Genomic DNA, 22,035 nt, shown 5'->3' on the forward strand with positions numbered 1-22,035 from the left:
ATAATGGGAAGCTTTGTCAAATAAATAATGTCATTGCTGCAGTTATTAATAAGCATGCCTGGAAATAAAGGTTAATAATCACTCAATGTTCCGTTAAAAATAGAATCAACATGTGAATCATTGACTTGCAGACTTAATGTGAAAAAATATCTTTCAAAATAATTATAAACATCCATCCATTTATGTATCTATTTCAAATGAAAGACATAGATATATGTTATATTCTAATTATAACATACGTAATTATATATTATATATGTTCCACAGAGAATGTCACCCATTATATGAATGTTGTTTATGTGTGTGTTTGTGTGACTTCACAGAGGTCATACAGCAGTTACAGCTCCAGCTGGTCGAGTCAGACCGGCGCATCGCCAGCTTCGTGCGGAAGTTCAGCAAGATGAAGGCCGACTACCAAAGCCTGATTGGAATCACTGCTGAGCTGGTCGATTCATTGGAGGCCACCGTCAGCGGAAAAATGGTAGGTAGGCTTGATCGTGGTGCAGACAAACAACGACATTCTAACACACAGGTTACAGGTACACACTACATATGGGTAACACAGAAAGAGACGCACACACGCCAACACAAGTGACCTGATGAGTGGTTTAGTTAGGGTGTTACTTGCATATGTAAAGTTCAAACACTAACAAAAACCCTTTTTATACACATTGAATTGAATGAACCTCTAAACTTCTAATACAGATGGAAGTATGTTATTAGGAGACAAAAAGGCTTCCTTGCTCCTCCGTCCCACACACACACACACACACACACACACACACAGTATCTGAAAGCTCAGGGGACCTGTTGTGTTTTTGCAGATCTCCCCTGAGTACCTGCAGAGTGTTTTTGTTCGCCTGTTCAGCAGTCAGATGAGACAGAGCGTTGTGCAGAGCACCGACTTCACCAGACCTGGCACTGTGAGTGACAGCACACGCCTCTCTCTTCTCCCTTTTCTCCTTCACACCTCGCTGGTAGAGCAATGACTAAACACGAGCCCTCCGGTCAAGCGTGGAAAAATGACAAATGTTGGGACTGTTGATAGAAGCCACAGTCTATATATTGCACACGATTTTTAAAAGATGTTTGCAAAGGGAGGCTACATGGCACGGTCATCTTAAAGCCCTGTAGTAATCCTGTATGTCGCATCCTGGAAAGTGGTGACTTGATCCTGGTGTTCCTCAAATACACATACAGTATTTACAATTAGCCTTATTGAAACCTTAATACACAGGACACAACTCTGAGAGCAGGAAATGACCAGTTTCAAACCCCGTTCACAGTGGCTCACTCAATCTGAAATGAATCAACCACTTTTGAAATGTAACTTTAATTATATCAAATAGAATAAAAAGGATCCTTATGGTTGAAACTTTTCATATTGTTCTTGCCACTGTTTGATAGCCGTTATAGTGGGACTAAACAGAAACTGTCCACACTCAAAACCTCGACAATCACGCTCACTGTTAGTGGCCTTCATTGTGGCATTGAACTCTGCTTTGTGAAATTTTGTTTCCTTCTGTTTTGAACTGATCAGCTTCTTTCTGTGTGTTTGTGTTTTTGCGTGTGTGATGCTTTTGTCCACAAAGGGCTATTACTCTATGAGTCCCTATGATGATGGCTATGTAAGTTTCCTATGTTTTCATCTTTACTTCCTGTCATCGCTCAGGTGCCCACTTCTCATCCTGCTTGTGCCTCGCCGTGTCTCCTCTTCCTCCTCCACCTCTTCACCATGCCCTTATGTCTGCCTCCCTCGCCTTTACTACACCCTGTCTTCTTATTCAGCCTATGTTCCCTAGCATTTTCCTGTGGTTCCAACTAGATTGTCCTACTTTGAAGGGATGATGCCCTCATTTGTTGTAAAAAAAGACCTCTTTTGTTAGGCCACTTGTTTAGCCAAACAAGAGCATCTCTTTCAGGGCGTACCTCATGATTAAATGTATTTGTTCTGAAAGACCGCAAGCATTGTTCCTCCTCTTAAACACTCCTTATTAGCGATCTGTCTTTTTTTTTTTTTTTTTTTTATAAAGTAAACGCTGTCAGTTTCAGCTTTCTCCCCTTACTGTTTGTTTAATGGTACAGTTTTTGAAAGACAAGACTCCGTGACGGGACAAGAATGTTCAACACAAAGCGCTTAGATCTAAAAGCACTTCTCTCACGCTCAGGTTGTCAAACAGGGTAGGTTAAATTACAGTGCTTTGAAAAGAGGCAACCAGAATGGTTTATATAATGTGATGGTTTCATTAATAGCAGGCACTCAAGTTAAACGCACATCATATTAAAAAATAATGCCAATTTAGATCACTTCCATGCTAGTATCTTTCTTTAATTGTTCACCTTAATGCACACACACTGGCTTGCCTCGTCTTTCTGTTTCTCTCTCCTAGTATGTGTGCTCTGTTGACTTCCTTCGTCAGCAGTATATTGTATAAAGTTGCCCAAAAAACACACCTCGCTTATTGGATGTTTTCATCCGTCCGATTCCATTTTCACAACAGAAAGTGATCTGCATGAGGAGGAAGCTTCTTGTTAATTATGTGGCCTATCGAAACAACCAACAACAAGCTTGTGTGCATCGACAACATTAGAGACCTCCATTAAATAGGGAGGTGAAGAGCGAGGGCCGATTGTCGACTAGTTAATCAGTCGCGGATGGCTGACGGATAAAAATAAAATTAAGGAGGAAAAATGCTAAAATGGGTCACCAAACATACTTGGACGGCCCACCCAAGTAAAGTCTATGTGTGGGAAACAACGCAGCTGGAGGACAACACTAAAAATTCCTGATAATCTGATAAAATATTTCTCTCCGTATCTGACACCTGAGATCATATTTTCCTTTATATAAACAAGCAACTGTCCTGCTTCCTGCAACATAAATCCATAATTGACCACAATTATCCAACCCTTTATGCTTTTAAAGATGGCACATACAGATTACTTTTTCCTACCCCCACTGTGGTTTAACTTGCTGCAGGGGGATTGTCTATGCAGAGCTGTCTGCATGGACAATAACCTCAACAATAGATGGCCTTCAGCTGTTGTCTCCTGGTCATAAAAGAGTAAATGGTGAGAAGACACACTAAAGGGGTGATAAAGGTATCTCTTATGTAAACTGTGCATTGTCAGAGTATTCAGGTCAAGCCTTTGCATTATGTAGCTGAAATCTGAGAGTAAATGTGCCCTTAAAATCAAAATTTGTATTAAATTGTAACTTGGTGTAGTTTTTCCTCCTGCCATTGTTCCGGATAAATCATTTAGTTTGACCTCACTATTTGTGCGGGAGCCCCTGTAACAAATATCTCAGGGAAACATGTCCCCTCGCCCTTCAGTGTTCTTCAGCGCAGCTGAAATGTTTAGAGAGAAGGGAATTTGGGAAGGAATCCAAGTATCACTGTTCTCCTTCCGTATGAACCTGCTGCACACCAAAGCAAAAATGTGGCCAAACCACCCGATACCACAGACAACACGGATCACTCCCCTGACCTTACACTGCTCCTGCTATAGCTCGAACCACCCAGACTTCAGATTGGATTTCAAGGCTCAAAATCTCCTTTCAATAGTAGAAAACACTAATAATTAGTTTTTTCCTCCTTCCTCCACACCCCCACACCACCATCACAATGATATATTATTATATTACTCTGGTCACGGGCATCAATTTCCTTTTTTCTTTTGAAAACAACAAAATGCTAGCCTATAGTTCAAGTACACTGAGGTATAACAAATGAAGGGATGGCTGTTTCACACTAACCTGCCCTCTCTGGTACTTTTTTAGTTGCTGTATTATCTTTGCCTACTTGTCACTGACTGCATGGGCGGTATGCGCCAAACAGTACTGTTTGTCTGAGGAATCAGCATTTACCACAAGCATGATGTATGCATGTCCAACCAAGAACCACTAATGACTTATTTAGACAGTATCTAACCAGATAGTAAGGATGATAGAAGGTGAACAGTCGCATGGGTGATGTTTTACACACTTTCAAGTAGGAATATGATGAATATAGTCTGAAACAATCAGATTCTGTAAACACTCTGCTCCTTGTTTTTCTTCCTTCTTCAATGTATCTCTCTTCCAGGCGTCCTCGATGCTACGAGCATCCATTGCACCGCAGTAAGTCTTACATTTCCAAAGTTTTTCTGATAATCTTTACAGTTTGATATGTGCCATTATAATATGGGTAACATGTTTTTTTTATTCATGTCCAGGAGACCCAAGGAGGTGCCAATGCTGCCCTCACTAGACTATGAAAAGCTGAAGAAAGACCTGGTTGAAGGCCCAGACAGACTGAGGTCCCTGCTACTTCAGGCACTGTGCTGGGTGAGCATTTATATTCTTGTATTAATAATTTGCTATTCTCCTTCTCCCCTGTCAGATTTGCATCTTGTAATATTTTCATGAGGATCACTACTGCCCTTGTTCAGTCTTTAGCAAATGTGATATTTACGTATTTTTATTCTTTGTTAATCTAGCAAATGTTTGCTGTCTTAGCAAAGGCAGCTTTTAGTACAGCAGTTTGTGAGCATGAAAGAGAGGAAAGCACTGCACCTATTCACTTTGCATGTCTTGCTGTGTCTGTTTCTCACCTTTTTGTAGAGACTCACTCGCTCACTTCCTGGTGAACAGAGGGACACAGTGCTTCAGGCCTATATCAGTAACGATCTGCTGGAGCGCTACAGCACTAAACAGGTGGGACCAAAGCACTACAGCTTAAATCCTAAATGTAATGTGGCATGTTTTAACACTGTAAGGCAATTTAAGTGTCAGATTTCTCCCATAATGTTTACTGCTGTAAACTGAAATGACTGTGATTTTTTTTTAAATCTCAACCCATATTTCATGCAACCCACCCGAGCCAAAAATAACTTCTTGACTATTGACCTCCCTGGCTAATTAATCCCCAGGCTCCAATTCCAGGCAGGCCTGAGCCGGTGAACTGGCATCTTTGCTGGGTGAACACGGGTTGTTTGATTTAATGCTGCAAGGAGGGTGAAGAGCAAGACTGTAGAGACACTGGACATTACAGATGTCATATGCTTCTGAGTTTGTTTTTTTTGTTTGTTTGCTTTGCATCCCCTCTGGATGGCACGGACAAGCTCTTTCCATTAATTAGAAAATCTGTAAAAACAAAAACAGTCAACTAGAGGTACAGTATTTTTACTAAATAAATACCTCAAAATGATGATAGCTATCAGAGGTGAGCGATCCACAGTATTATTTCTGTAAGTTTGTAGTTTTATTTATTTCAGCGGTTCCATTTTAATCCGACTGTGGAGACATCTTGTGATATTTTCCCAGCCTCAGGCTTGCAGTCTCTTGAGCAATTTATTTAACAAAAGATTTGACCAGGAAACAGAGATTATATTCCAAATTTCAACCTCTCCAAAGGCTTTCAGAAGCCTGATTGCCACATTTCTTTCTTATGTGCTTTATTGTTTGCATTTTTTTCTTCTTTTCTTTTCTTTTCTTTTCCTTTCTTTTCTTTTCACATTCCCCTCACCTAGCCTTTAGTCATAGGGCGCCATGTTAATGACAATCCCTTTACAGAGAAGTAAATGATCCTCACCTCACACCTGAGCTCTTTGTCTTTGTACTAACCACTGTGCTCCAAGCCACCTCTAAATGACACCATTCACTATAGAGAGCCACAATAATAATGGAAGGGTGTCAGTTTCTTGTAATGAAATCACAAACATAAATGTTCTGTGTTTGACAATGCCCGAAAGCCTAAAAGACATTACTGTAAGGAACAGACTGTCCATTTGGAGAAATTAGGTTCTCAGTGAGCCCATGGCGGTTCTCGCAACACTCATCATTCCCTTTTCGGTTTGAGCAGGCCTGTTCCTTCAATCTATGTGAAAGGGTTCTTCCATGTTGTGTTCAATGTAAACTTAAATAAACTCAATAGACTTGAAGGAGCAGGTCTGCAGCAACTAATCATACTTAAAATAAAAATTGAAGACAAGGTTTGGTATTTGAAGCTTTCAGTGGAAGCAGTTGTGAAACTCTGAAAATAGTATTGGGTGACAAATTAAATGACACTGATTATAAATCAGATTACAGGATGTTAAGAAGCAAGAGTTAGATCAAAGGTACTGCAAAAATAAATTGACTAGTACAGTTCAAGCAAACTCGGTTAACAACACTATAGACTAAATGTTATATTAGACACATTGTGCTTCATGTCAGGAAGAAACAGAGTTTGACTAGTAAAGCACATTAATTCATCTAGTAAACATACACAAAAAATACACAAGAGTAAAAGTAAAAATAACAGATGCAGAACAGTTAGTCCAACAGTAATTTAAGTTACTTAGAACACATTAGACTCAGACAGTTTATATAGTGGCAGTAAATAGATCATAGAGAATAATGATGAGAGAAGCAAAGATGACTGTAAATATTTGCTTGGTCACAAGCTAATATTGACAGCTTTTAGACACAGAACACCCAACTGAAACCACTTGTTGACAGACAGTGAATATTGGCGCCAGGTGCCTGTATGAAAAAAAAAGAGGACTGGATATAGGGTCTGAGGTGTGTTAACAAAAACAACTCAAACAGCTCTAACAGTGTCGGCTACGTATCATGACCATGTTTAAGTGGAGTTATTCTATCAAAGCTTCTGAAATTTACATGGGGAAGTTTTTGCACAATAAGTACAAACTATGTCAGGTCACTAGAAGTAAAATCTTAATGTAGCATGGTTCTAAGTGCTATATCGTCAGTAACTGGACTTGTTTCAGTTTCTCGAAGACGTTTCACTTCTCATCCAAGAGGCTTCTTCAGTTAATGTAGCATGCTTCATTCAAAGTTTTATCTTTTTATTTATTTTCCTGTAGAATGAGACAAATTTCTAGCAAAGGCACAATAGGGGCGCTGCTGGATGTTCATAAAATACCATTGCAGTCTATAAATAATTATAATAAAAATTTGTGTTTTCATAGAAGACCGTGCTCCATTTAATAAGATCGAAGAACGAGATTGTGCGCCAGTACGTGGCTCGTCTCATCAATGCATTCGCTTCCCTTGCAGAAGGTAAGTGCTCAGTGGCCATTACATCTGGTCAAGCATCATTATTTCTTTGTAGCATGAGTTATTGTCTGCCTGGATGCATTTGTAGACATAGATTCATGGAGGGCCTTTTATCATAACGTTCCATTCAGGTTTGAAATCGCTAATGATCCTCCGCAGCAGAATGCCAGTAACTATGGAGGACATTTTGTTTAGACAAATATAATTTATGCTGACCTAATCTACTTTCTTTTACATAGTAAGTGGTTGTGGTGAGATTGTTTTGTTGAGGTGTAATTAGTTGGAAGTGGGAGCCTCCCTAACATATGTGAGTCAACTTTGCTTTTGTTAAGGAGAATAGTATTGTTCTCACGCGTGTTCACAGTTGTTAAGGCAAATCTATGGCTTTTTATTGTTGAAGCCATTACTTGTAAGTTTTTAAAAACAGGTTTATTTTTTTTTATAGAAGATGACATTGCTAATGAAGCTGTGAAGTACCAGTAAAGCCTATTTCGTGTCTTTCAATGTAACGTTTGTGTTAACGTTTACAGGTCGGGTTTACCTCTCCCAGATCCCTGTTCTTCTCAGACTTCTGACAGAGGCACTCAGGATGGAGGACAAAGACTCCCTGGCTAGAGAAAATGTGCTTGTGGCCCTGCAGAAACTCAGCCTCAGGTAATTTTTTAAATGGAGCAGCAAAGGAGGACTTACACAACAGAACAATAAGAGAAGGTTATGGTAATGGTTATGGTTAAGGTTATTTGTGATTTTACAACACCACGGTTGTAAAACGAAACTTGAGTTTAAGTCCCTTTATGTTACATAAGAGAAAAACAAGTTTAGACTAAGGACTCCCACAGCCTGAGGGAAGAAGACGATTTCTGTATCCTAGTCTTTGCAAGTTGACACGAATGTAACTTATTTTTTTCCAGTCTTGCTCAAATTAGATTTAAATACAGTATGTCGATTTATATCAATTGAGTTTGAAAACCACATAGAGCAGTCAATCAGGAAACAGATATTCTCGTTTTCAGCAGATTAGTGTAAAAACAAATCCTTTGACCTTTAACTTGTAGATGGCCTGTAATCATAATAAATCTACATTGACATGGACAAAGGAACCTGAGGAACAGATTATTGAAAGGAAAAGGAAGGAAAATTTGAAACATCTGAAAGTCTGCATGTAAGAAATGTAATGCCTTTTAGTGTTTATGTCAACCATAATCCCTGGTTGATTTCCTGATATTTAAATTGAAGTGTCTCTTAATCCATTTATCTATTTACCTTCATGTCTTGGTAGGAGGAGCCAGCAGACAGCCATGATAGCAGACGATCTGATTGGCTGGCTGGTGGATGAGCTGCAGGATTCCGACTGCCTGAGTGACTGCACCCTGCAGTACTCTGCAGCTCTGCTCATGAACCTGTGTCTACGAACAAAAGGTAAAGGCAAGGCACAGGTGGATAAAGAGCAGAGACGCAGTTGAATGACTGTAGATTAACCCTACCCTTTTGAGATTTGGCCGAACAGTATCCTCATCAGACACTTTGCTTATACATTTGAGTAGATCATGTCCAAAATATCATACAGGAATGAAGTTGTGGAGGTGGATATCAGTGAGATGCGCTGCTGACAATGCCAATCTCCAGCCCTTTTGTTTCGATTTCACTGGAATTGCTTGTTTGAATTGCTGCTTGTACTTTGACCAGCTCATTCTCACTTCCTGTTGGAAGCTGGATTGCAATAGAAATGTCAAACTTAGCTAACTGACGACTAAATTTGAATATTAACCAATTCCTAATTTAAGCCAAGACACAGTGAGATGCAGATTATTGTGTTTTAACACAAATCTATACAACTTTTGAAACAACACTGAATTAAGTTGCACTACTCTTCTAGAATATACCATGCTTTATTCCCAGATGGTTTTCAAGCCTGATGAAGGCAATAAGCTGAAAGCATTTGTGAATAAGGCCTAGAGTACTGAAGAGGAGTTGTGAAACTTGTTCAATTTTGACACACCTACATTTAAGCAAAAAAAACCCACAATAGTAGTCCAGTGTACTACGATACTATCAAGCGTTTATTGAAGCGTAACAGAGAAAAATATGGAGGAAAAGTTGAGCTTATTAATATTCCATGATGTCACTGTAAATCAATTTGGTCTCTTTGAAAGCTACATTGAGTCGGTGTCTAACTTTGTTTTTGATGAATAATCTTATTATGGGCTGTGTGAAGTCCATCATTGTGAAAACACACTGTTGTCCAATGCATTCTTACATGCTTTTTAATTATTTCCTCTTGCATCATATCTAGAGTGCATCTTTGCCCATGTGACACATCACAGTCCATGCACAAAAATACTCTCTCTGAAGCATGCGTGTATGTTTGCGTGTCTGTGTATTTGCATTTGATGGCTGTCTTTGTACAGGAAAAAGGAAGTGTGCAGAGAACGCCAAGCATGTGCTAAAGGTTCTAACAGACCTCCTCGGACATGAGAACCATGAGGTGATACACACATCTGTCAACACACATATGTTACATGCACAGCATGTAATGCCCACACACAACACATTCATAGAGGTCGAAAAACATGGATGCAGCATACATAACTTAATAACAGAAGCAGTATAGGGAAATAATCACACAATCAAAAAAGACTGCACCTTGAAAGAGTTCATGTTGATCAGTTGAACAAAAATGTCAGTACCACTGTAACCCAGCAGCAGACACATCCAGGCTTGTCATAAGGTTTATGATGCCTTCCAGAGTGTCGGGAAGTCTTGATAAAAATGAGCTATGGCTTTTCGGAAACTCTATAAAGCATAAACATGAGTAGCATCATTCAATTTTAAGAAAGGCTGTCAGCAACATTGATATGTTCATCTATAAAAAATATATTGGCATTCTGAGCCATCTGTGTAAGCATTCATTTGTCCTTGCCATCAATGTTTCCTTTGCTGTTGCATGTTCATACAAGCTGTTGCCATTTGAGATCATAACGATAGGGGTTGAGTCCTTGTGTGTTTGTGTCTCTTTGCTTTCCTCAGATTCGACCATATGTAAATGGAGCCCTGTACAGTATCCTGTGTATTCCCTCTGTGAGACAGGAAGCCAAAGAGATGGTGAGATAGCAGAAATGTCTTCAGCTGCTTACAGGAAACAGACGCAGTTTGTGTTTTTGCTCAGCAATTGTCTCTTGATGTCACCACACAGCTATTGTTTGGAAGGGAAACAACAGGTGTTCACAGTCATATGACACAGTTACTGTACCCAGAGACTGGTGAGGTGTTTGGTTGTGTGGACATCTATATATCTAATGGAGTATAGATGTGACTGGGTCCATCCCGTCCAACAAATATCAAATATATTAGTAGATGCCTCAGACATCAGTATCATTATTAACTGCAAAAGGTTATAATCAACGCACTTGTAATGCTTTTTGAGCAAGTAGAGCTTGTTATGTGTTAACAAGTTACGTGTTTCTCCTCACGTGTGCAGAGTGTAGAGGAGATTCTCCGCTGCTACAGCAAGGAGGAGAACCCAGACCTCAACAGACAGTTTGAGTTCATCATTAAACTGCTGAACTCAGGTTAGTGATGCCAAAATTATTGTTACAATAGATATTTTCTAGTTTATGATTGTGTATTTATACAGCATGTACTGTTCATATATGTACATTGAAGAATAAAATACTGTCTAACAATTTAAAGTGAAATTGTGCTAATGTAGCGTTTATGGCAGCTGACTTTTTTAATCCTTGTGCTGTGGCTGTGTTCCACCCAGCCGAAGAAGAGGGGCCAGAGTCAGACGACGAAGAAGAAGAGGACGACAATGATGTAAGTCTTCCCATCAACCCCCTATACAGTGATAAAGTAATGGTTTTCAACATCATATTATGTACACATCTAACACAGCTATAGGAATATATGAACAAAAATAGCAGAAAACTTAGGAATGGGTGAAAAATTAGGGTGAGAGGAAGCACGGTCACAAGAGATCACCTCATATTTGACACCTTTCCCAAACCTGTAGATGGCAATCTCAGCGTGACACAGATATTGGGTGTCTCCCACCTGTGTGTTTATGCATGTGCATATGTGTATAGAGGGGTTGATGGGCCTGGCAGATTGGATTCTTTGGGAAAGTGGGTTATCAAGATAAGGTACTATATATAATAGTATTTAAAGTGGCTGGAGTTCCCAAGGTGTGTGTGTGTGTGTGTGTGTGTGTGTGTATATATATATATATATATATATATATATATATATATATATATATATATATATATATATATACAAATTTAAAGTAGTCTTTTGTGACCATTATGTTCCAGATGTTTTTTTAAAACACATCTTATGTCCAAATTATCAAGTCAAGTCACAATTTATTTATAAAGCACATTTAAAACAACCTCAGTTGACCAAAGTGCTGTACAATTGCAAAAGCACAACAAAGTTAATCACAAAAACAATAAACAACAATAATACAATAAACAATTAAAAACAACACAAGGGATAGTAGTCAATTTAAAACAAATTTAGATTAAAAAGAGAATAAAAAGAGAGTAAAAAGAGAGAGAGAGGGAAAAGGAAAAGAGAGAGCCAAGATTGTTTGCTTAGCTGGGAGTGAACGCCAAGGAAAAAAGATACGTTTTTAGGAGTGTTTTAAAATGTTCAACGGACTGTGCAGCTCTAACATGGAGAGGTAGGCTGTTCCACAGCTTAGGAGCCGCGACTGAGAAGGCTCTGTCTCCACGAGTGGAGAGTCTGGACCTGGGTACTGCCAGGAGCAGCTGGTTAGAGAGATTATGAGGGATTGGTGTCTTACACATGACCTGGCCCCAGGGATAAGGGAGCATCAACTCACATCAACTATTTGATACACTTGTTTTATAACTTACTAACTAGAACCTATGGTAGTGATCATCTTCATTTAGACATTAGGTCTAAATGAAGACCTAGAGAAATTATGTAATTTTATGTAATTAACTATCATTGTCCTGTGACAGGAGGATTTAATGGAGACAGACCTTGATACAGAGGATCTCCTCCAACCACAGCCCAGAGAACTGTCTGGGGAGAGTCTGCTCACCACTGAGTACCTGGGAGTAAGAGCAAGACACACACACTACGCTCCTCACTGTGCTCAAGTTAAACATGTTGTTGCTTACCAGAAACATAGTTTTCTGGAAGTGTGCGGACAGCCCAGCTGTCCATACACATATGTAGAGGTTTGGTGGATGTGTGTTCTACACAGTTCCCGAAATAATACCGTAGACAAGGAAACTGATAATGTTTGTAATGCCATGTGAGCACACGAAAGAGGAGGCAAGTGCTCAATGGCTACAGAAGCAACAGCATGTATCTTTTCCAATAAAAGTGGTCATGTTAAAGAAGCACACAAGCAGGACCTCACGAAAAAGAAGGCTGTTCCAGTAATTAGTATCTAACCAGTTTGACATTGATCTTGACATTGGTAGTGTACGTGGGGCACTGGCACCATACCAGCCTTTACTCTGGCAGACAACATTGGCATGAAAATAAGTCCTTTTTGACCCAGAGGTTTCTATTTCTATTCGTTTATTCACGGTCTATGGGTGCATTTCAGGCTTTGTTTCCGCATGCCATCATCACTGCAGTCTGTCTGTCTGCTGTTTTGAAATGCCAGCAAGTTCACAAATTAACACAGATGTATAAAATGTGTATAAATTCGCTTGATTCTCCAGATTATGACCAACATGGCAAAAGCGAAGAGGAGGTCAACACCTCTGACACAACCAAGTGCCGATGAACCCCTGCAACGGCCAGTCACACCAAGTTCTCATCGTAATGTCAACGCAGTGTAAGTTACATGTAGACAATGCCAGACAGTCCAACATGGATATCACTGATAGGCTGACACGGTATTTCATGGTGTCTTTGAGTGTCAGAGTGACAGGAAGTGTGCAGGATAAGGTTTAGTTTCTTGCTCAAGGGTATTTTAGTTGTACATTGTTTAGGTACAGTTGATATTAATTTCCAAATCAGGGGAATACTACACTTAGATACAGACATCTGAGGTCTGGTCTTTTTCCCTAATGGCCGACCAGTTTACAACAGCACAGATAGCTTGCAGTTTGACCTATAGGTCATTGTGAAAGTGATAGGGCTGTCCCTTTTGTTCAACCACACGTTTATACAGCATTAAAACTAGCACAGTAGGTCAGAAAAAGAATGGTTTCAGATACATTTAGCTATTAATCATCTGAAAGCTTGGCTGAATTGCTCATGTAAATGAATGAGTCAGCAGGTGGAGACTGGAACTGGAACCACTTTGTACTGAAGGGAAGTTCATTGTCAATGCAAAGTGTAAGCTATACTGCAGGGATAAAAGAAAGAGTATTATTTTAAAGTAATGGATATGACAGCTATGAGGGATTGGTGTCTTACACATGACCTGGCCCCAGAGATAAGGGAGCATTAACTCACATTAACTATTTGATACACTGGTTTTATAACTTACTAGAACCTATGGTAGTGATCATCTTCATTTAGACATTAGGTCAGAGTGTTGCACAGCCATGAAACAGTAGCACAGATGAACACCAGTAAAACCATTCACATGAAGGTTCTTCCAAAACCTGGGCGTTATTGTCTGTGTTTGCTTTATGTGTAGGGATTACAGATCCAGCAGTCAAGGCGATGAAGGTAGCATGGACAGGGAATACCCTCTGAGCAGACAAAAGAGCGAGCAAGGAAGTCTGCCTCCTTCCCGACACAACTCTCGACCTCCTACACGCTCTGGAAGTCGCCCCAGCACTGCTGACTCCCTACGTCACAGCATTGGTGGGTAGATGTGATTAGCCTTCCAAATGTAATTTATCAATACATAAATACATTAGCTGTCGAATTTCCATAAAAGTAAAATAATACATCTTTGAGCATGTCAGAATGCTGTGGCCGTTCATCAGATGTTTGCAGTCAGATTACTCACACTTAATATACTTGGTGTGTACTCAAAATCAGCTGCATATTTGTAAGACAGTTTCATTTCCCTTCCACCTGCTGATCATTACTTGGTTTGTATGAAATTCATCTGATGTGATGCCCAGTGTCCACTAGGCATGGAAGCTCCTGCTTCTTCCTCAGAAAGCACCGTCTCAGCAAGACAAGACTCAGCAAAATTGACACCAAATGGCAAATGACTTATAATAGCTTTCCATAAAACCAGTGTCAGCGCTGCTTCAGGTTTTGCTCATGTGCTCAGTAGTGACCATAAATGTGTAACAAATACTTTTATTGTTTTATTTAAGTTTTGAGATGGTCTAAATTTGAAAGCCAGACAGTTACAATTACACTTCCAAAAGTAGTGTGACAAAGTTTAATACTTCCTTTATCTCTGTTACCTACAAACACTCACTCTCAGACTCAGAGTGTGGCCGGCTGTCCCAGGAGTCAGAGTTGGACGGGCCTCATGAAGGGCGAGCCAGAAAAGGACTTTCCCAGGAGGAACACAATGGACACTCTGCCAGGTACCTGACACACAAATGTGAACCGCATATACACACACATGGACCGAGACTCTGAATGTTTTCATGAATGTTGCTGCAATATCAAGGCAGATTAACTTGTTTATTGATTAACTCAGTATTTGTTTGTATCGATTTAGAGATATTGATTTCAAGGTGTACTGTGGTATGAAAACTGATGGTTATCATACCATGTACACTTTTGCTCAAATTCTACGGTATAAATGTGTAAAAAAAAAAGTTTATATCAGGTTTCATATCTGTCAAGACATAACATTTAGTGTAATTATGTTTAATGACTAGTTCCTTCAAGGGTCATTGTAACTGATAATTATGATAATATTTGTGTAATACCATATAGATTTATACAGATACCGGGAAACTGCAGCATTTTCTTGGATGGTTATTGTACTGTCAAAAAAAAACTCATACCATTACAACCCTAGAAACACAGAAACACATCTCTGAAACTATTAACACAGTTAAAATGTGTATGAATTCAGAAATATCTATATCTATATATCCCATGGTAAACAAAAATTACAAATTCAAACTGAGTTGAAAAAGACAATTGCTTGCTTGTAAGCAATTTCCCCTCGGGGATCAATAAAATCTTTCTGATTAGTTGAAGGGCCAGTCAGTGGCATTGTGAGATTTCTGCCTATTTTGAAGACTGTCCATAGAAACATTGGCATAGACCAGATCCTGGTGATCACTGTCGGACGACAGCTGGAGGGAGAGCTGGATGCAGTTGGTGAGGGCAGCTTGCTCGATCAGGCTTGTGTGATCTGCTTTCCCAAAATTGTGACAGCCAACATTCATGAACTTCAACTTGAAAATTCATGCCATGTTCAAGTTTAGCATCATAAACATTTCAGTTCAACGTTAGAGTTTGTGCCCTGGCTACGTCCTGATAACACGTAACTTGAAATAAAATATACATTTATGAAAGTACTCCAGCAGGAGCAGCATGCTTCAACCGGTATTGAGGAGGAGAGGCTGATTTTGACCGCAGGCTGGTTCAACTGCAGAAAGAAGGTGGATGATGAGTTACAATACATTGGCCATATATAGCTCCTCCTGAAAGGCGCCTGTTGTAATTGCAAATTTTCAGTTCACCGTTCAGCAGAAGTGAGTGGGCAGGCCTATAAATGGACGGAGGTTGAGGCCAGTGAGAAATCAAACCTTGCCATTCCTATGCAGCACCATATTTTTCCTCTTTCTGCTACAAATGCACCGAAAAGACGGCAATAAAGCAATAAAACTGCAATATTTCAGCTATTTGGTGGCAACTACATCTCATAAAAGGCAGTGAACCGAGGTAAGGCTGTCAGAGAATGATGCAAATAAAAAAACGGTTTAAGTCAGCTGAGGTAAAGCTCTGAGATGTGTGTCAGTGTATTTGTGTGTCTGTGAGAGATTTGGCAGGAGTGTTGATCTACACCGATCGGTGACTCAGCACTGCCAAGCTGGTCTTTGAGACTGTGACATGCGTTTAAACGAGCAGTGCCCACAAAGAGACCCATTCAATCAAACCTCCCCTGCCTCTCCTCTCCTTTAAATCCCAGAGGAACTTGACTCCTGAATCCCGCCAAGAGTAATGAGTCCCAGGAAACCGCCTCAGTTATCCCAGCTCCCTTCTCCCAGGAACGTAAAACACCTCTAGAAAAAGCGACTTCAGTGGCCTCATTTCACACCAGTTCGGAGACGAGACTTTTATAGTGAGAGGAGATTTCAGGACACAGTCATTGATGGGTGAAAAGAATCTTAGCAACACAGCAATTTGGCAAATATCAAATGAAAAGATATATATTTTTGCCTTTGTTTTTTAAGGTTAATGAACATGCTGTATTCCCCCCTTTTTTTTGGCAAAGCTCCGTTTCAAACTCATTAATTTAAAAGTGATATCTGAAAGGCTAGCCAGGCTGTTTTCCATTCAGACATCAAAGTAAAAGACTTTGTGGGAAGGATTTTAGTTTAGATTTGAATGTTTTTGTTGCTCCACGGGGATGAGCAAGTTTACAGAACCTGTTAAAATCCTCCTCTTGTGTTCATAGAATGACAAACGGGTTGTTACACTCTGTTATACCAGATGATATCAGGGATGTTGGGGCCAGTGTGACTACTGTGAGTAGAAACAAGACTGAGTTGACTGAAATCCATCCATCTATTATGGTATAGGATTGCTCTGCAGGATGTAGGTCATTTGGCTCCTGTCTGATAAGGACATTCTCAGAGTTTGGGGCCATAAAGCAGAAGAGCCATGTGATCCGCAGTGATTCACAGACTCACAGAGACACGATTACAAATTGCCTTTTTTGTGATTTTTGTAACATAAGAGGGCCTTTTTACATTCCATATTTTACAAGCCAATGTGAATTATGAACTGTAAATACAGACTAGCATTAGATCCTAATGTGCATTATACAGTTTACTAGAATAAGAACAGCTGTTCATGGATTATTTCACAGTAAGATGGATGCTACTGAAGCGTTTGCATCCTCTGTTCAATCAACCCAAGATATGCTGGAGATCTTGTCCTATCAGACAAAAACAGAAGCCTGGTGTTTAAAAAATAATATGGCAAAGTATATAAAAGAAAGAGGGGACATTAAATCATCATTCCAGCATTCTTGGTGCCAAATTTTGACAAGCAGGCTAAAACCCAAAATAGCCACATCGTATGATGAAGAAATTAAACTACAAAATAAAAGAGCACACTACAGAGAACAGACTAATGACTGATATTTCCAAATGGGCACTTAAGTTAATTTGCTGTTGGTCTCCAAATAGTAACCAAACATTATTATCGGCATACCTTACAGGGCTCAACGTGAGTCTAATTAAAATGCTTACCATGGTAAATATAAAAAAGTTGCAACTGAGATCCCTTGACACTATTACAATATCTGTATTCTTCATTACCGTTTTGAAATCTGATGTTGTAATGTCCCTTCCTTCTTTTATAGGTTCTTGGAATCACTAAGATAGAAACACAAGACTCGAGAAACATAAGATCATAAGATCTATTTTTATTATTCAGAAATATGTAGCCTGATCCTTAAAACTGAAGACACGCTGCCTCTCATTTAAAGCATCTTATGGTGTCGAATACTTTTTGTAGTATCAAAACCCGAAGAAGAATTGTAATTCGTGCAAAGTCAGCAGCTTTAGGTGTATGGTGTGGGTGACTCTACTGATAGCTGTCCCTGCTGGGTATCTTGGAAGTATCAATAAAATAGTCTGGCGTGCTATCAGCAGACATGGAGGCTATCGACTGAAACAAGTGAAATGGGTGCTATCGAGTGTCAAGGTTGTTCAAGGTTGATGTTGTGCCCAAGACAGCCATGATTTCTGTGAAACCTTCTATGAAAGGAGATCTGTTCTTGGCTATAGTGTCTCACAGCAACTGAGCAGCTTATCAGATAAAAGGATGACCTCTCTGAATGATCCTTCTAACCAAAAGCAAGTGAGAGATGAGAGTAGCTGTAATAAAAAGCAAATAAAAAATTAATCAATCAAGGAACGTTTCCGTCTTGTCTTGGTCAATGAAGCACTAATATAAATTATGTAGATGTTCCACACCCTGTTTAACTCTTAGCTGAGTCATATTTTGTCTTGCATATTATATTTTTCTGTCATAATCAGTGTGTTTATTATGATTAGTGATGTAGTGATTTTTCTTTCGTCCTCTTCTTTTCCTGTCATTCAGTGGTGATTACATCCCTGAATTTGCAAGCCTGCCCAAGATTCCCCGTACACCTGACACAGCAGCCAGCCAGAACAGTGATCACCGGGGTCGAGGCCTCACTCTGGCACCCCAGTTTTCCCAGTCTGAACCACAGCAGAGCAGCCGGCCAGGCTCCGCCAGCTCCACCGGAGGAGGGGGACGACAAAGTGGAAGTAAGCACATGGCTTGGGGTGTAAGAAAATATTTATACATGATACTGTACTGTATCAATAGTTTATGTGCTTGATTGTGGCAGTTACTGTTTCAATATATTTTCTTAAGTTGCTTACTTAAAGAGTCCTGCAAGCAGATTTATATATTTATTTATTTTTATTTTTATTCAATATGTTTTCGGGTTGTTTGTCCCTCCGTCCCATTCTTGTAAGCGTTACATCTCAAGAGTGCCTGGATGGAATTTCTTCAGATTTGGCACAGACATCCTCTTGAACTCGAGAATGAAAACTGATTAGATTTTGGTGGTCAAAGGTCAAGGTCACTGTAATCTCATAAAACACATTTTTGGCATGTACGCAACAATTCATGTGATAATTGTCACAACATTTTACACAAATCTGATTTCTGTGTCTAATTCTAATTGTCTAATCTGATAAAAATGACGACATTTTATATCCAAAAGGTCAAAGATCAACTTCTCTGTGACATCGTAATATTCTGTGAAAAATGTTCTGGCCATTCCTCAATGCATTTGCTCAAGAACAGCAACTTGAATGGTGCACGGAGGAATACCAACACGAGGCAATAATTCTATTTTTTTACCGATACAGGCAATTCTTTTGCTCAGACTGCACACACGTAGTGTTTTGATGTAAGATGTCACAGGGACTGTGATTAATACAAATGCAGATCCCACTGTTCTGACTGCATATTAAAGTAAACTTTTTTCACATGACAGTTAGTTCTTTACACTGTGACAGTGTCCTGAAATGAGATTTAAAAACTTGCTGTTTGTGTAAACTGTTTGTTTTTTCAGTTTACATTTTCAACATGTCCACCATTAGTAGTTTTGGGCATTCTGGGTATAATATTGCTTGAGAGAATAGGAATATTTTTGATATAATATATCTGGAAATGTAATTGCAAACTACCCACAGAAAATTGCCACAAAGAAACAAAGAAATTAATCCAGGAACTTTACATACCTGTTAAATGGTGTGTACTTTATACATCATGCTTGTTATACAACCATATGTGTTGAAGGGGTAGCTACCTCAGTAGAAATAGAATGATTGTAAGGTAAATGATAAGTCTCTACGGGTTGACAAACTTGTTTCATAAATTCACTCAGTAGCAGCCAGTCATCCAGTAGCAGATAAGAAATGCATGTAAATTACAGGATTGGGTTTGGCTGTTATCTGCCTGTACAACTCATCCATGCAGGTAGTGCATCATAAAGCTGTCAGTGCTGGTAGCGTATATGTCAGCAATTTTGCATTTACAGTCAAGAGTTTATTTTCATGACATCATCCCGTTCTTCTTTCCCTCTCTGTTTTTCACGTGTGTTTATCAGATAGATGTCATTTTCCAGCTCCTTACAAACAGGTCTTACCAGAATTGTCCCCTCTAGTTGTTGTAGAAACAAAAAGCGGGCCTACAATAACATGCAGCATGACAAAGGTGGAATTTTATCTTACAATGACCATGACCATGGTGATCATGCTCCAGTTTCCCTTGAGCTTACGTCTTGAGTTACACAGTCAGAGTTCGGTGGTTATAACTGGAATTCTGTAACAGAATCTGCCATTACTTTGTTTAAAACCTCTTGCATAACTGTTGATGACTCTCCATTATCAGTTGACACAAAGTAGTTTCGACACTTCAGACTGAAATGGATTCATTCACAAGTTTTTTGTAAATCATTTGAAGTTGAGATTTCGGACTTCCCCGTCATATTTTGAACATTGTTTTTTAAATCCGTTGAGCCCTCCTTGTTTTCTTTGACCTACTCCTTTACGATCCTTGAACACTGATTGAGAAATACAGACCAATTGTGTTGCATTTTCTTCTGGCTTTCTTCTCTTTCACTAACGGCAAAAGTGACGCAAAGACGGACCTTAATCGCAGCGTTCACAAGCACAAGCTTCAGATGGAGGAGTGGAAAGTTTTGTGTTGGGCAAGCATTTGTCTGATATGATTATAGCATATGTAATTAATTATGGGAGTGTGTGTGTGTGTGTATATATATACACACACTTTCTGCAAACAAAAATAAATAAATGAACAACCATAACAATACAAAATACAAAAAACATCATAATCCCAGAGTGAATTTAAAGCCCTCCTGCATTTCTGTACCTTGTGAAAATCATGTTTTTGTACATTTTCCTAAACCATCCTTAGATTGAATCTAAGGAAACTATATAATTATAATAATTGGTGGTTTTATTCATCTGAACTTGTATAGCTAACATACAGGAGTAAGAAAATTACACTTTTGTTGGCAGTACATACTGTATATGGTCCATAAGTAGGACATTACTCTTAAGGCTACTGAAATTAGTTTTAAGACACACTAAAACAAATCTTTGCAAACAGGCTTTTATAAAAAAAAATAAAATAGTTGGCCAACAGTGACGTAGTCCCCCAGCGCCTCCCTACCACCACATATTTATTTGCTGTCAACGTCACATCTGAAACGTACAAGTTGAGTCACCACAGGGAAGATGGCCTGCTCTGGTGCTCTGGTGCTCTCAGCTGGGTGATAACATCTCTCCATGCTCTCATGCATCTTAATTGCATTTGATGAGCGTTCACCTCCGGCTCTTACATGTGGTGCCCTGACCATAAAGCCTATAAAAGGGCCTAATGGTCAGTCCAAGCCACCACATCCTCCTGTGTGTGTGTGTGTGTGTGTGTGTGTGTGTTGTACTATTGAGGTCTGGCAAGTGTCAGGCCTCTATCGACTCATGAGGAAGTCACTTAATCGCAGCTCAATAAGCAGGCGCACATGGCAAATAAAATAAGTGCACTTTCACTGTGAGCATCTTTTGCTTTTACTGGTTTGTTCACTGCAAGCTCTTTTTATTTCTTGAGCTACTATCTTTTCATTTTTTTTCCCTTTGAATGCAGCTTCTGCTGACTGTCAAGCGTTATTATGCCTAATATTTGCTGCTTGGTGGAGTCTGGTTGTAAGGAAGGAACGCCAACCACACGCTGAGACAGGATCCCCTTCAGGCTCACTTTTGGTAAACACATCCGTTGTGAGTGACAGAGACGCTGCTTTGGCTGAGGAAAGACAGAGGAGCTGTTTTTGTAGCTGACCACCCACTCAGCCCCGCACAAACAAGGAGGGGAGCCGCCGCTGCCTCGCCACGTCGAGAGGATGGAAAAAAACTGCAATATCCTAGCCGAGTCGATGTTGACAGGGCTGGCTTCACGTGACGAGAGATCCCCATTATGTTGCCATGCAGCTAGAGAAAGTGGAGGAAGTGCAGCAATTTCTTTTCTTTTTTTTCTCACAAATAGGAAGGAAAGAATGTAACAGAACCATCATCCTTTCCTTTGTAGAAGTAGGTACTTTAATTTTAAGTTTTATCAAGATGATTACACATTTTAACCTTCATTTTTCTTGGTTGAAGTTGAATGAGCACACATTACCAACATGCCTCAGCTTAAGTTAAGACATGTTCAGATATTTAGACATCCAAAAAGGAGGTAACATTTTTTTAGTAGTTTGGGGGAAACGTCCCTGCCACAGTTAAAAGTAAAAAACGGTGGTTTTACAGTCTGATTAAATCTGCTTGTAATGGTTGGCTGCC

The 22,035-nt window shown here is 39.5% G+C and overlaps 1 protein-coding gene across 4 annotated transcripts in view; it reads left to right on the plus strand.

The window, feature by feature from the left end:
* The window catches only part of armc9 (armadillo repeat containing 9), a 28,037-nt gene that overhangs the window by 4,179 nt on the left and 1,823 nt on the right, over positions 1–22,035 (plus strand). For 2 of the 4 annotated variants that reach the window (XR_014622735.1, XR_014622737.1), the window contains exons 8-26: positions 324–481; positions 825–923; positions 1,593–1,628; positions 4,086–4,120; positions 4,216–4,327; positions 4,604–4,696; positions 6,955–7,045; positions 7,573–7,696; positions 8,322–8,461; positions 9,451–9,527; positions 10,070–10,144; positions 10,521–10,611; positions 10,806–10,858; positions 12,031–12,129; positions 12,748–12,863; positions 13,677–13,846; positions 14,427–14,532; positions 18,242–18,432; positions 21,347–21,786. Coding sequence is in view for 1 of the 4 variants with exons in the window: in XM_084354794.1 (XP_084210920.1) it covers positions 324–481; positions 825–923; positions 1,593–1,628; positions 4,086–4,120; positions 4,216–4,327; positions 4,604–4,696; positions 6,955–7,045; positions 7,573–7,696; positions 8,322–8,461; positions 9,451–9,527; positions 10,070–10,144; positions 10,521–10,611; positions 10,806–10,858; positions 12,031–12,129; positions 12,748–12,863; positions 13,677–13,846; positions 14,427–14,532; positions 18,242–18,432 (1,866 nt within the window). In the remaining 3 variants the exon portion in view is untranslated. The remainder of the gene's footprint in view (positions 1–323; positions 482–824; positions 924–1,592; positions 1,629–4,085; positions 4,121–4,215; positions 4,328–4,603; positions 4,697–6,954; positions 7,046–7,572; positions 7,697–8,321; positions 8,462–9,450; positions 9,528–10,069; positions 10,145–10,520; positions 10,612–10,805; positions 10,859–12,030; positions 12,130–12,747; positions 12,864–13,676; positions 13,847–14,426; positions 14,533–18,241; positions 18,433–21,346; positions 21,787–22,035) is intronic. The other 2 variants (XR_014622736.1, XM_084354794.1) reach the window with 2 other exon arrangements.

Source organism: Pagrus pagrus (genome assembly GCF_965226575.1).
Source record: "Pagrus pagrus genome assembly, chromosome: 6".
Lineage (NCBI taxonomy): Eukaryota > Metazoa > Chordata > Actinopteri > Spariformes > Sparidae > Pagrus > Pagrus pagrus.